This window comes from Colobus angolensis, unplaced genomic scaffold (genome assembly GCF_000951035.1).
Source record: "Colobus angolensis palliatus isolate OR3802 unplaced genomic scaffold, Cang.pa_1.0 Scaffold155, whole genome shotgun sequence".
NCBI classification, from domain to species: Eukaryota; Metazoa; Chordata; class Mammalia; order Primates; family Cercopithecidae; genus Colobus; species Colobus angolensis.
The window spans coordinates 5,080,964-5,094,829 of NW_012114655.1; the positions used below are offsets into that span (position 1 = coordinate 5,080,964).

At 46.4% G+C, this 13,866-nt stretch overlaps 1 protein-coding gene across 5 annotated transcripts in view; it reads left to right on the forward strand.

The window, feature by feature from the left end:
* Positions 1-10,351, forward strand: part of LDLRAD4 (low density lipoprotein receptor class A domain containing 4) — a 435,244-nt gene extending 424,893 nt beyond the window's left edge. For 3 of the 5 annotated variants that reach the window (XM_011936638.1, XM_011936640.1, XM_011936642.1), the window contains 2 exons: positions 1,096-1,149; positions 2,827-10,351. In XM_011936638.1, coding sequence (XP_011792028.1) covers positions 1,096-1,149; positions 2,827-3,357 — 585 coding nt within the window. In that variant the 3' untranslated portion in view covers positions 3,358-10,351. The remainder of the gene's footprint in view (positions 1-1,095; positions 1,150-2,826) is intronic. The other 2 variants (XM_011936639.1, XM_011936641.1) reach the window with 1 other exon arrangement.
* The last annotated feature ends 3,515 nt before the right edge of the window (positions 10,352-13,866 follow it).

Genomic DNA, 13,866 nt, shown 5'->3' on the forward strand with positions numbered 1-13,866 from the left:
AGCCCGCGCGTTCCCGAGAATTCCCCACACGCGGTCCCCGAGCCCACCCTTCATCAGCGCACAGCTGGACCCGCCGTGTGCTGCTGGCTCCGGGGCCCTCGGAGCGCAGTGATGGCCCAGCCCGCGCGTTCCCGAGAATTCCCCACACGCGGGCTCCTCCCCGCTGAGTCCCAGCTCTTCCGTGACGGCCGCACTCCGGGCTGAAAAGGGCACCACACGCACCCTTGGAAGGAATCTTTCCCGAGGCCTGTGGCTGGCCTTGTCCATCTGGCCAAACAGTTTTGAAAAGAGATACTGAGCCACCAGATGTGAAGTTGCACCTGCCCTGTGAATCCGCGGACTCGAGGAGACCCTCGCGGGGGGTCCCGGGCCCGTCTGGGACAGGGGTGTCCGCGGAGCTGCGCCTCTGCTGGGAGCCGCCTCTGCCTGGGCTTCCTCGACCCGCCTGCCCTCGCCGGGCGGCCCCTGACTGCGGTTGGACGGTCGTCTTGAGTGTGTTTCAAGCACCCAGGTGTGGAGAGTGAGCCATAGTCCACTTCACATCTAATGTGGCCAGGAGTTCAACGTTTCCATGTTTCGTTTTGTTCCCAGCTCTCCTCCATGTGGACATGAGATCTGAAAAGGGACCAGCTCTTTCTCTCTCCACATTTTTTTGTTTGTGTGTTTATTTATCCATGTTTTTGTTTTTGTTTTGTTTGATACGGAGCCTCGCTCTGTCGCCCAGGCTGGAGTGCAGTGGTGCAATCTCAGCTCACTGCAACCTCCGCCCCGTGTTCAAGCGATTCTCCTGCCTCAGCCTCCCGAGTTAGCTGGAACTACAGGCGCCCATCACCACGCCCAACTAATTTTTGTATTTTTAGTAGAGACGGGTTTCACCATATTGGTCAGGCTGGTCTCGAACCCCTGACCTCGTGATCCACCTGCCTCTGCCTCCCAAAGTGCTGGGATTACAGGCGTGAGCCACCGCGCCCGGTCTCGCTCCACGTTTTATGCAGATCCCCCTTTCCAAAGTTGTGGTTCATGTTTTTAGGTGCTGCAGGGCTAATGATTTTCCTGTTTCTTGTTCCCCACTCTCCTCCCCTTCCCCTCCGCCAGGAAGGGTGCCTGTGGCCTTCAGACAGCGCCGCACCACGGCCCGGCGCCTCGGAGGTAAGGGGCCCCAGGAGGTAGGGATGAGGGGGTTGTGTCCCTGCCACGTGGGGTGGAAGGGTAGGGGGCCTCACCAGGCGAGGCGGGCTGACGCTTTCGGCGGAAGGCATTGCCTAGAACTTTGGTCAAAAGCGGGAGGGGACTTCCCCTAGGATCTTCCAGGGATTATTCGTGCTAGTCTAAAGCTCCTTATCAAAAACAATTTGAGAATCACGTATCTTTACATGATCCCATAAGCTTCTACTAATGTGCCTTGGCAAGTGTGGGCATAGTTTATAAATATCAGCATGATTCATTCCCACATCTCCAAGTGTAATAATGTGGACTTTAAAATAACATTTTTTTGCCTTTAAGTTAAAAATAATGATGTGAGAGAAATCAATATCTCTATGTGTGTGTAGATGTGTGTATATTAAATGCATGTATATACACATGTATGTACAGACACATTTGTGCATATATGCACGCACGCGCGTGTGTGTGTGTATATGTATATAAAAGAGCCGTCTCCTAGAATAAACTGGGATGGTAGAACAAATGAGAAGATTTTGTAAGAAATATACTACCTGGATTCATTTTGAAAAAATAAATTATCATCATATTTACTTGAGTAAAAACATTTTTCATGTCAGTGACTAAAAATAACTACAGGAAACTTTTATTCAGATTCCAAATAACTGGAAAAGTCTAGGAGCCACAAAGAAAAAACAGTCATTATTGGGGGATTTGTTAAAAAGTAATTGGTAGGGCAATAATCTTCTCTAAGTAATTAATAAGTCGACCCAGTGCTTTGTATCTGCTCCATGTACCACTGTGTGAAGTTATCACTTCTGCTTACCCAGAGTCCTGGCTGGCGCAGTAGCTCATGACTATAATCCCAGCACTTTAGGAAGCTGAGGGGAGTGGGTCACTTAGGCTCAGGAGTTCAAGACAAGCCTATGCCACATGACAAAACCCCATCTCAAAAAAAAAAGCCAGGTATGGTGGTGTCCACCTGTAGTCCCAGCTACTCAGGAGGCTGAGCTGGGAGAATCGCTTGAGCCTAGAAGGCTGAGGTTGCAATAAGCCAAGATGGCACCACTGCACTCCAGCCTAGGTGACAGAGCCAGACCCTGTCTCAAAAAAAAAAAAAAAAAAAAAGATAAAAAAATCAATAAAAAAAACTCGGAGCCCGTCCTTACTTTTCTGAATCATAGGTTCTAGGTTCTAGAGCTGGCAGGGACCTGAGAAAGCAGGCAGCCTTGTCCTGTCCTCGTAAGTTGTAGAGAAGCCGAGTCCTGGACAAGGTCACTGGTGACCGGATCCGAGTGCAGGCTGCAGTGCTGTTCGCCCTGTGACTCTTGGAGTTCCTAGTGTGTTGTTTCCAAGGGGAAAATGCACACGTAGCACACACAGTAACTCCCAGGAGCCCGAGCTTTCAATTACCCACAGCTCTCCGTTGCTCAGCCCTCCTGGATGCCCTCGGATTTGGCAAGGTGAGTGGTCTGTCATAAGGAATCAGAAGAGTAAGCTTTTTTTCTGGAATTGGATTTTCCTGTTTTTTTTTTTTTTTTTTTTCCTGGGAGATGGTGTTCAAACTGGTAGTAAGAGACCAAGCCTGACTTTCCTTGATTCTGACACATTTATGGTCATCATTGTGCCCAAACCATCTTCAAGCTTCTCCTCTTTTCCTTCCAGATCATGCATGCCCCGCGGTCCAGGGACAGGTTCACAGCGCCCTCCTTCATCCAGAGGGATCGCTTCAGCCGCTTCCAGCCCACCTACCCCTTTGTGCAGCACGAGATCGATCTTCCTCCCACCATCTCCCTGTCCGACGGTGAAGAGCCACCTCCTTACCAGGGGCCCTGCACCCTGCAGCTGCGGGACCCTGAACAGCAGATGGAGCTCAACCGAGAGTCCGTGAGGGCCCCGCCCAACCGAACCATATTTGACAGTGATTTGATAGACATTGCTATGTACAGCGGGGGCCCGTGCCCACCCAGCAGCAACTCGGGCATCAGTGCAACCACCTGCAGCAGTAACGGGAGGATGGAGGGGCCACCCCCTACATACAGCGAGGTGATGGGCCACCACCCGGGCGCCTCTTTCCTCCATCACCAGCGCAGCAACGCACACAGGGGCAGCAGACTGCAGTTTCAGCAGAACCATGCAGAGAGCACAATAGTACCCATCAAAGGCAAAGATAGGAAGCCTGGGAACCTGGTCTGATTCCCTCCAACGTGCACTTCAGCTGGAGAAAGAAACCAAGGAGGGAAGCGGCCGCTGGGCCCCCTGCGCACAGTGTTGTTCAGTTTTACATGGTACAAATAAGTAAAACCAAATGAGCAAACACGGTCTTTGTTTCTGATTCCTTTTAGGGGAACTGCATGCGAACTAGACTGAAATGATACAAACTTCCATCTGGTTTGACCGCAAACAGTGTTTATTGGGGACAGGGGTTGGGATGGGGGTGTGGGCAGGGGAAAACGGAGAAAGGGATGCTTTGAAGATACCATGAAATAAAACCCACAGAGGTATGTGATTTATTTAATTGTGAAAGGAGACTTTGCAGATACATGAGGCCAGAATGGCCTGTTTCATAATTAAGTGAGTAAAGAAGGAAGCATTATTATATATTATTGTGAGGAAGAACCAGCCAGTGTGCTTTTTCTCCTAAGGTGTGGAACTTTTATTTTGTTTTAAAAATATGAATCAAAATTCCTGTTTTGTGTGCCAAGGTATAAAGTGGAGAAGTTAGATGAGTGCAAGGAGCTCCTTTGTGTTGTGATGATGTGTTTTCAAAGTTGCACTATCTTAATGTTGAAAATATTTACGAGGGAACTGTTTTACGTGAAGTTCTGTATGTTGTCTTTTCACCTGTGGATTGTAATCAGGCCCAAGGAATATCCTGGAGTGGTCCCCAGAATCACCCAAGAAAAGATATTTGGGGATGTAGCCTAACATTTTACCAACTTACGTAAATCAAAAAAGTCATTATTGTTGCAGGAGTTTGCATCAAATAGCAGTGCATTGCTGAAGCTTTTGGAGACATTTGGATGGAAGATAGGGAAGATTAAGTTCCAGCATTTCTGACTTGTTATTTTGAGTTACTCTGCTAATCTTAGGCTGCGTATTTTATGAGAAAATGAACACATGCATTTATGGATCCAGTATCATGCAGTGCTGCCCTCATCCTCCAGCAGTGCAATTTCTTCAGTAATTTAGATTTTTTCACTATAGCATGAAATATATTCAAATACATACCTTATTTTATGCAATAAGTTGTTTAAAATGCAAGGTGGTTATTCTGCACACTGTTGAAATATGTGACTCCTCAGTATATTCCCATTGCCTCTCCCCTTTCCTCGACAGCTTAGTTCAGTTCTGCAGGGCTGCTCAGTTCACAGGAGGCTCCCAGCAGCCACCCCACATCCTGCTTATCCAGAACTTCGTGTGGGAGTGGCGTGGGTGGTGGTTTCTTATGCTTTGGAAGCCTCTAGAAATGACGGAAGAATGCCATGTTGCTGATCATGGTAATAAGCCATTGTATGCCACTAGTATTCGCATAGCATTCTTCTTAAAGGAATGCAGTGCTCAGAACATACCCAAATTCCTGCAGGATTCTACCAAACCCTTCCCCAGGCCAGGCTTTGTATTGAAGGCAGGAACTGGACCCTCAGAGAACAGTGGAGGGGGCACGTGACTGAAGAGCGCCAGGTAAAAAGCACAACATGCAGTTAAAATGCAACTAGAAAACTAATTTTAAATATTGTTAGTTTTAATATGCCTGATATTTACAAATATTCATTCTTATGTACAATTAAAAAAATAACTTCCTTCTGCAGATGTAAGCACTGGCTTTTGTAAGAGCAGCAGCCAACACGTTTAGCAGCCACTGCGCATGGAGAAGGGCTTGTCTGCAGCACAGTCGGCCGTGCGGAGGGTGGGCCTGTGGCCTCTTCACGTCACACGATGAGCTGGGATGATGATTCCGTGACTCCCATCTATGCAGCTTTAAAGCCGAGTCCACGTATGTGTGTCTGTGTCTGTCTGTGGGTCTCGCAGGTGAGCCCCTCGGTGCGGTGGCTCTGCTGTAACTGGAGAGACTGTTCCAAACCCCAAGGGTTGTCTGATCCTAGTCTGTTCCCTTCTGCTTCTTACCTCTGGAGGTAGGCCACTGGCTTTTGTTTGTTTTGAGGATTAGAATTTCCATTACATTCATCCTTTTCACACAGTAACATCCACAGAACTAGTCCAACTCTTGAGAGGAAAAACAAGGGCACCAGTTGTCAGCTCTGCTTACAACCTGTGTGGAAGTATCTACAGTTGAGAGTCACCATGGAGGTTCTGAGACTGGACTCAGTCTTGTTCCAGTGACACTTGGAAGGGTCTGTTGGAGAGAAACCAGCTCTCAGGGCAGGGACTGGCTTGGGGCCAGAGAGGACCTTCCCCAACCCTGGAGATGCCTCTGGCTCTCCAGATGAACCTGTCTTCCTCTGTCAGGCGAAGATGAGGAGCCCGTGTTCGCAGCGGGCCCTGCTGGCAGGGACTTGCAGTGGATTCTCGGTCAGGTGTGCGCACAGACGCGGGGGCGAGGTGAGTGACCCCATCATTCCAGTTCTAACTCGCAGGTTTGGGGAAGCAGGGGACGCACTCCACAGCTCCAGCTCTCAGATGGCTTCACAGTCCGTCCTTCTCCACCTGCCTCGAAGGCGCTCAGAGACGAGACTGTGAATTCCTTGGTAACTGTGAGTAATGAGTGTTTTGCACATGTCTGCAGTGTTGGTGAGATAATTATGTAATTCAGATACCTTCAATCATCTTTCAAGAAAGAGGCTCCTCCCATTCAACCACCCTAGAGAACGGCCTTTGTTAAATCGTTAAAGACACATATATATCAAACCATGACTTTGAAACGTCTTCGAGGCTGGGGCTCTGTAATGAATTAGTTTATAAAAGCCAAGATCATAACATGAATTAATAGTCAATTTCCCTTCGGCACAAGGCAAAGGTGATTTGGATCAGTAGCTCTTTTGAAGGTTGTGGCTGACCTGTTCATACCGTGTTGCCTCATGTCTAGCGTGGTGTTGAAAGAGTGGCGATTGTGATGATACAGCTTACCCAGTGGGGCCTATTGTTCTTTCAAGAACCCTTCTTTTAGCTTGTAGAACCCACGGATCCAGTTTAGTAACCGCTGATTTAGGCAATCAATGACAGGTTTATAATGTCAGATTATTCCAGCAAAGTGTGGACTGCATTGTTAGTAAGAACATTTGGTGGGAATGAACACTCGTGGGCATACCGCTGACTTTCGTCCCTTGTTCCAGATGTAGGAGACCCCATCTATAAGAACACAATCTTCCAGCATATATTTGCTTTTTCACAAGCTCTAGCATTCTTTTTAAATACTGAAGCAATCCTTAATGGAAAAGAGATTTCATGAAATGAATTATGTATTCCAATAGTTGATCTATTTTTGGTGTCCAAAATTTACTAATACAGAAGCTTGACAGGCATGTCCTCACCACATACACACAGGGACACACACCCAAGCCACAAGAAATCCCGAGAGCAGAGGAGAACTTCAAAAGATTTATCATGCAGACTGCATTTCCATTCGCTATTTTGGCTCAAACTTATGAGGCAGGAAATAGGGGCCAAAAGTAAATGGGGGAGGCCTCCTGACACCAGCAGAGGAATTTTGTACCCAGGCAAGGACTTCTTGAACGTCTACATATATCTCCATTTGATCTCTTTCACCTTTACTTCATCTTCCTAAGAATGAGAAAGGCTCAAAAGGAAGCAGTTTTAGAAAGCTTCTCTGACCTAGAAGAATTCATCCAAACCCCTGCCTTCCTCTCTGAATCAACAGTTCTCGTCTCTGACAGGGGCCACCCTCTATCTTCCATCCAGTGGCTCTTCTTTTTAGGAAGGCTCTGGTGCAGAGCGCTTCAGATATGTCCTCAGGCCAGGCACTGGCTGCTAGCACACAGACACACAGCACCCAGCCCCAGGCCCTCCCTCAAAGGACCGGCTCGTGGCATTGGTCACTCGCAGGCTCAGAGACGTTCTGCTGTGGGCGCAGGGAGTCCGGCCACCCATACCGCCCTGACTGGATGCGCCCCCATCTCGGGGCTTGCTGCACTGCTCGCTAATTGAATTTTGCTACTTAGAATGGCAACATTAACTTTGTGTACCATTCATTTTTTTTTTTTTTAATTTCCAAAGCTTAGCCATGTATGAGAGAAAAAAATGGGAAAGATACTTGGTTTCTGTTAACTTTTGGATTTCTTGCTTACGTGATTAAAGCCCTGCTTGCAGCCAAGCCTTCATGCCATGAACATGCCCCAGCCTGCCCTTTGCTCTCCTGCTCACACTGACCGAGAATGCCGCGTGCTTGACCTACTGAGGTGAAAGGACAATTGGATGACAGATGGGCAAAGGGAGAACCTCCCCTTCCTGGTGCGAGGAAAATCACAAATTAAATGTTGCTTCCAGCCCAGATCCTAAATGCTAGTTCTCAGCAGCTGCGTGGCTTACCGTTCACCAGTTCCACCACCACCAGCTGCCAGCACCTCCACAGATCAGAGATGTGACCAGACAATGGAAAGCACTCTTAGCCTTGCAATGGTCTATGCTTTTTAGGAACCAAGAGTTCAGCATTCTTTATTACCCAGCACGCGTGTGCTTTGCAGAGTTCAAGTTTATGTTACTGCCAGGGTTAGACAGTCATTTGTTGCTGCTGCTGCTGCTGCTGCTTCCCGAACTGGATGCATTAGGAAGCTGCTGAGTGTAGGAATGTCTTGCTGAGAAAGCAATGTCTTCCTTCATCCTTTTCTTTCTTCCCTCTGCGTGTCCTTGTTTTTGTGTAATGCGGGAGAGGATTAGAGCTATAGAGATTATATATACACTATCCATGCACATTATATATATGTAGATATAGACCCCTATCATGTCAGAGATCTGCATGTCAGTTTTTCAGCAACGAAGGTGCCTCGTGTTCTGAGTTCAGCAGATACAGGAACCCAGCCGCCCCCTCCCGCACTTGATGCTCCCACCTTTGTTGTGCCTCACTTAAAATGGTGCTTTTTTCAGTTGTCTGTCTTTTCTTATGTTTTTATTTGTAAGGTGCTGTATATAAGTTGAATATATTATGCACATATCCTACCCAATGGGTAGAACAAGTTGTTAATACTGTAATATAATGTATAGATGATACCAATTTTAACAGAAACGGCATAGAATTTGTGAATGCCTCTGTGCTTCGTCCTCTTTTGTAAGGAAATTTGCAAATGGATGCATACAGATTAAAGTCTATGTAGTTTATTTTCCTATTAAATATCAATATTATAACACGAGAAAGAAGTGTGAACAAACAAGCAACAGTTTATGACCAGCGTATATATAGCAATGGAAAGTTGCATCTTTGCTGTGAAAACACTTTAAAGAAAATACGTTTTAAAAAATCCCACAGCTTTTTGGTTGCCACTAGACGCTTCTTATTTCAATCATTTTAGTAATGCTCAGCTGGACCAGTGTTAGTTATATTTGAGTCAGCAAAATGTTGTTTTTCAACTTGCTTTATAACCTCCTGCATCTATCTCCTGCTGTAGCATCACGAAGGTGTCAGGCCTTAGTGAAAAGTGCACATTTTTGTTGTTAATACTGAGGAATAAGGAAATCAGCCTGCAGCAGAGGACTCTGTTCAGCTCCAGAGGCATCTGTGTCCAAGTCTCTCTGTGCCTTTTTCTTTCACAAACTGAAGCTGTGGAGCCAATGAAGTAACAGTAGAGATTGTAGGGAAAGAATACCTCAGGAAAAACAAACCCACTTACAAGAAGACCCTGTCTTAGAAAAAGCGTTTAGTTATGGGTTAGCACTAGAAGAGACTTGGCTGTCAGCCACAGCCAAGTGAAGGACCTCTCATCCATTCCCATTCATGTCCCATCATAATCCTGACCCAAAAAGCAAACTCGGTTTTGCCATCAGTTAGAAATTACGTTTTGAATTGTATATTGTTACATCTCCCTTCCAGCTTAGTTTTTAGTGTCTGATCGATTGTGACCTCTGCATTTATCTTCAAATACCCTAATTTTACAAAGAAAGAATGAGAGACGTGCATAACACCGTGTTCATTAAAACCACGGTTGAATCTTGGGTGTGGGTGTCCTTTCGAGTGTTGTCTCCTAAGAGCAGTTGGTGGAATTTGGCCCGTCTGACCCATATTATCAGCTTATTCTGCCACCAAAGTGGAGTCTAATAAATTCCAAAGTTTTTATTTGCTCCATGGTGTATGTTCTTTGAAAATCACAATAGAATCATACCCCTAACAAACATCCAAGGAACAAATGACCCATTATCCTTAAACTGAAATGGACTCTACAAGGCAACCCCTAATGCTGAATGGATTAAAAGTCAGCCCTTTAGTATCTGTCTGAAAGGGCCATGAGAGGCTGACACTCGTGGTGTTGTGGGTCCCACGTGTCTGGGTCCCGCATGTTGGTTCCATCGTATACTGCTGCAGGGTGTGCCCCTTGGGATTCAGCATGAAGAACTGAGGCTCGTTACCGTCAGAAACAAAGCTCCTACCCCCAGGTTCAACCTTGTGGGAGAACTGTTGAGCATGAGCATGTTCTAGACTCAGAGGTACTAAAATTTGTGACCACATCATTGCTTCCTTTCTACAGGACGAATTGAGGCTTAAACTTGACTGTTAATGATACTGGTTCATGTGAATGTGCTCGTTGGTATGTTGCTATTTTTCATTTCATAGCTTTCAAAAATCATGCTACTTGTATACTTGTCTAGTTTAAGGCTCTTTAAAAATATGTACAATACTATTCACAGCATTTAGTTCATTTAATTTTTATTATAAAGCAATCTACTAAAAAAAGTACAACTGTATTTGAACTTTTCAATAGTTGGTTGTGAGCTCTGATAATCAAGAGTCATTAAAGTTTCTTTTAGCAAACATTTGTGCTTACTTTTCAACATAATTCCCAGTTACATACAGAAAATGATTTCCACCTGTCACGTATTTATCTGCCTCTTTTACCTGAGCAATGGTGATGTAGTTCTTAGACCTAAGGTCTGTAATTGCAATACTTTTAAAGAAAGATGTTGCTCTAAGTGCTGTTTGTTAGTTATGAAATCAGATTTTTCTGCTTGTTCTTAATGCTGTGGTCAACCCATAGCACAAAATCATTAAAAATAATCAGCGGCATCCATTTGTCCCTTGGGTTTTTGTTTTGTCTTTTATCTTTCAGCAACAAAGTACATGCATGGGGGAAATGCCGTGTGTTTGAAGACCTGTCTCAAAGGAACACTTCTTATGGCTCCCTGTCTAAACCTCCCATTCAGCTTGTAGTCACTCTGAGTTTTCAAAACTCACTACTTCATATTCTACTACAAGCAATTCTGGTCACATCATGATTCCTTTCCCAATGCTGGGTTCCACACAGGTCATCAGGGCCCCTCATGCAAGGAGTCTCCAGGGAAACTGCTCACCCTGCAGGAGGCGCCCACGGAGGACTTTCCAGATGCCTCGAGGTCTTTGGGTGGCTGCCACACAGAACCAAAATGCGCAGCCCAAAATATGAACAAGATTCCTAACAATGGCAACTATTCCACAACGGAACAGACCTCCTCGCTGTGCGTTTTAAATTCTTTGCCGTCGGAGGTCTCCAGTCAGTGGTAACGTAACAACAGAAAGGCTCTAAATTTCCTACACCGAGACTAGATGGTATTACCTCTGTGCTCTAAGAAAGAATATAGGTTCACAGATGGTGACTGTGTGTGCACACAAAACCCCACACAATCCACCAAACTACTAAGGCGGGTTTAGCCTGGTTGCAGGATATGCAATTTATTTTTGCATTTCTATGTACCTATAATGAGCAAATGGAAACTGAAATTTTGAAAATAACCATTCAAAATGGTATGGGCCCCAAATCTGGGTATGGGCCTAAATTCAAACGGTACATCCATTTTAGATTCTGATTTGAATTCTTTAAGATTATTTTGGAAAGGGGATTTGAAGAGAGCTCTAAGAAGGAAGACAGCAATGCAAAGTTTCTTTCCTGTCAAACAGCAAATAGTCACTAATAAACCACACCACACTCTGGAATAAATTCTGTAATCTCTGAACTCAGCAGACCAGTAGAGAAATATTAAAGATACTCCCCGAATTTGCTAACGCTAACACTATGCAAACTTTGTTCCTGGAGACAGCTCTGCACAGAAGGAATGAGGGGAATCCAGGCTTCGGACCCCTGCTCATGCAGACCATAAGCTGCAAATCCAGTAAAACCTGGGACTGGCTTGTCACAGTGGACACAGAGGGCTCTCCCGCCCCCACTGTCCCTGGGAGGCTGCACCAGCTGTCACTTTGGAAGCTGTCTCAGAGCCAAGGGTGTGGGAGCTGTTAGCAGAGGAAACAGGCAAATGAGAGAGGAGAGAGAAAAGACAACAAAAGGTATATGCTGAGCTGTTCCCACTGCGGGCCCAGGGGCTCAGCCACATTCGAGGAACCATGCAGGCCGCGCCTCTGAAGGACAGGAGGCTGGGACATCTCACCTGCCCACTGCTGCGGAGTGCCCTTCCCGGTTCATCTTCCCAGCCACCCTGGCTGTAGACTGAGCAAGCTCAGAAGGCTTCAGCAAAAGACCTGAGACAGAAAAACAAAGGCTTGGAAGTGCTTGGAAACTGCTGGTGCACAAAGGAACCGCCCGCTCTGGCTGGAGCTGGTGTGGGAGCCAAGAAGCACCCGGCTCAGATGCCTCAGAGACAGCGCAGACCAAGAGACTGAGAGGACGGGCAGGGGTGGAGGGGATGACGGCAGGGAGAGAGGGCAAGTGCGTATGTCCAGTGCCCACACCACTGCTTTCTGTCTGAACCCCCTCCATGACAATGGTCTCGACACCACCCTGCCCTGGGCCTCCTTAATGCTCCAAAGCTGGCGAATTTGGGGAGTTCTCCATTGTACTTCAGGGCCACCTCACTGTTCCCAAACCCCTCCAACTTCTGAAGCTAAGCAGTTCCTGGCTTTCTTTCACCCACTTATTTTAGTCATTTGTTTTGCAAACAAGTGTCAACAGCTGAGCAGAATCCACCTAGTCACACACTCACCTGGTCGCCCAGGGGGACAGTCAGAAAGGCATGCTTGAAAGAATCCCTTGGAACCTTCCAGAGACCCACCCAGCGTGGGCCATGGAACAAAGCCCCCTATTCTGCTCTCCCATGATGACACGCGCACAGTGTGTGAGTCTGTTGCTGGGAACATTCTAATTAGATTTCCTTCACTACACTGCCTTGATGTTTTGTTTGAATGGATTCTAATTCAAACACACATTTTAAAATAGCTTCCCAAAAGTCTTAATGTCATGTTTCTGTCAAGACTCTAGCTTTTGCCTTAATAATGCAAACCGCATTCACCGTACTTTACACTTTCATGTTAAAAAAATCAGAAGTGCAAAAGCTCAGTTTTTGAACATAGCAGAGTGGTGACTAAAAATACTTTCAAAAGGACTTACTAGTAAGCACATGCATTTTTTTAATTCTAAAAAAAAAAAAAATGCAGCTGTATATAGCGGCTCTTATATGATTTCCCCTGCTTACAAAGCCGTTTTCATTTACGGAGTTTATTTGTCTTCACTGTTACAGTCATCTATAAGCACAAAATGTTCTATCAACCGACACCAGCACCTAGAGCAATCCACTCCATGCAGGCCCAGGTGCCCGGCTTCTGCACGGGTGGGGCGCTGTCTTTGGTGTGGGATTCCCAGGTGATCTGGCTCCTTGAATATTTCCTGCTTCCAGTTAATGGGCAGCACAGGCTTTGAATCTTAATAGACTTGGGTGGTCCAAATGTTAGCTTCATCTCAACTTAATTAATGTCCCTGACAGGTTTCAAAGTCTCATCTATAGAACAGCAACAGCGAGACTTACCCGGCAGGACAGCTGTGAAGACCCAAGGGATGTGCACACCACAGGGCCTGACGTGGGCTCCTCGTGAACCACGGCTGTTATCGCTAAAACTTTCACCTTCTAGGCCGGGCGCGGTGGCTCACGCCTGTAATCCCAGCACTTTGGGAGGCCGAGGCGGGCAGATCACGAGGTCAGGAGATCGAGACCATCCTGGTTAACACGGTGAAGCCCCGTCTCTACTAAAAATACAAAAATTAGCCTAGCGTGGTGGTGGGCACCCATAGTCCCAGCTACTCGGGAGGCTGAGGCAGGAGAATCACCTGAACCCAGAAGGTGGAGGTTGCAGTGAGCTGAGATCACGCCACTGTACTCCAGCCTCAATGACAGAGCAAGACTCCATCTCAAAAAAAAAAAAAAAAAAACAGAATTAAAAAAACCTTTCATGTTCTAGATTTAAAATTTTTTTGCCCAAATACAACAGATTTGTAAATGCCGTTTGCCTTTGGAATGCCCTCCACACTAAATGGCTGCAGCTTAAAATCTCAGTGAAATAGTCCCAGCACTCTGGGAGGCCAAGGCGGGCAGATCACCTGAGGTCAGGAGTTCAAGAACAGCCTGGCCAACATGGTAAAACCCTCTATCTACAAAAATACAAAAGTTAGCTGGGCATGATGGCAGGTGCCTGTAATCCCAACTAGTCAGGAGGCTGAGGCAGGAGAATTGCTTGAACCTGGGAAAAGGAGGTTGCAGTGAGCTGAGATCATGCCATTGCACTTCAGCCTGGGCAACAGAGAAGACTCCATCTCAAAAAAA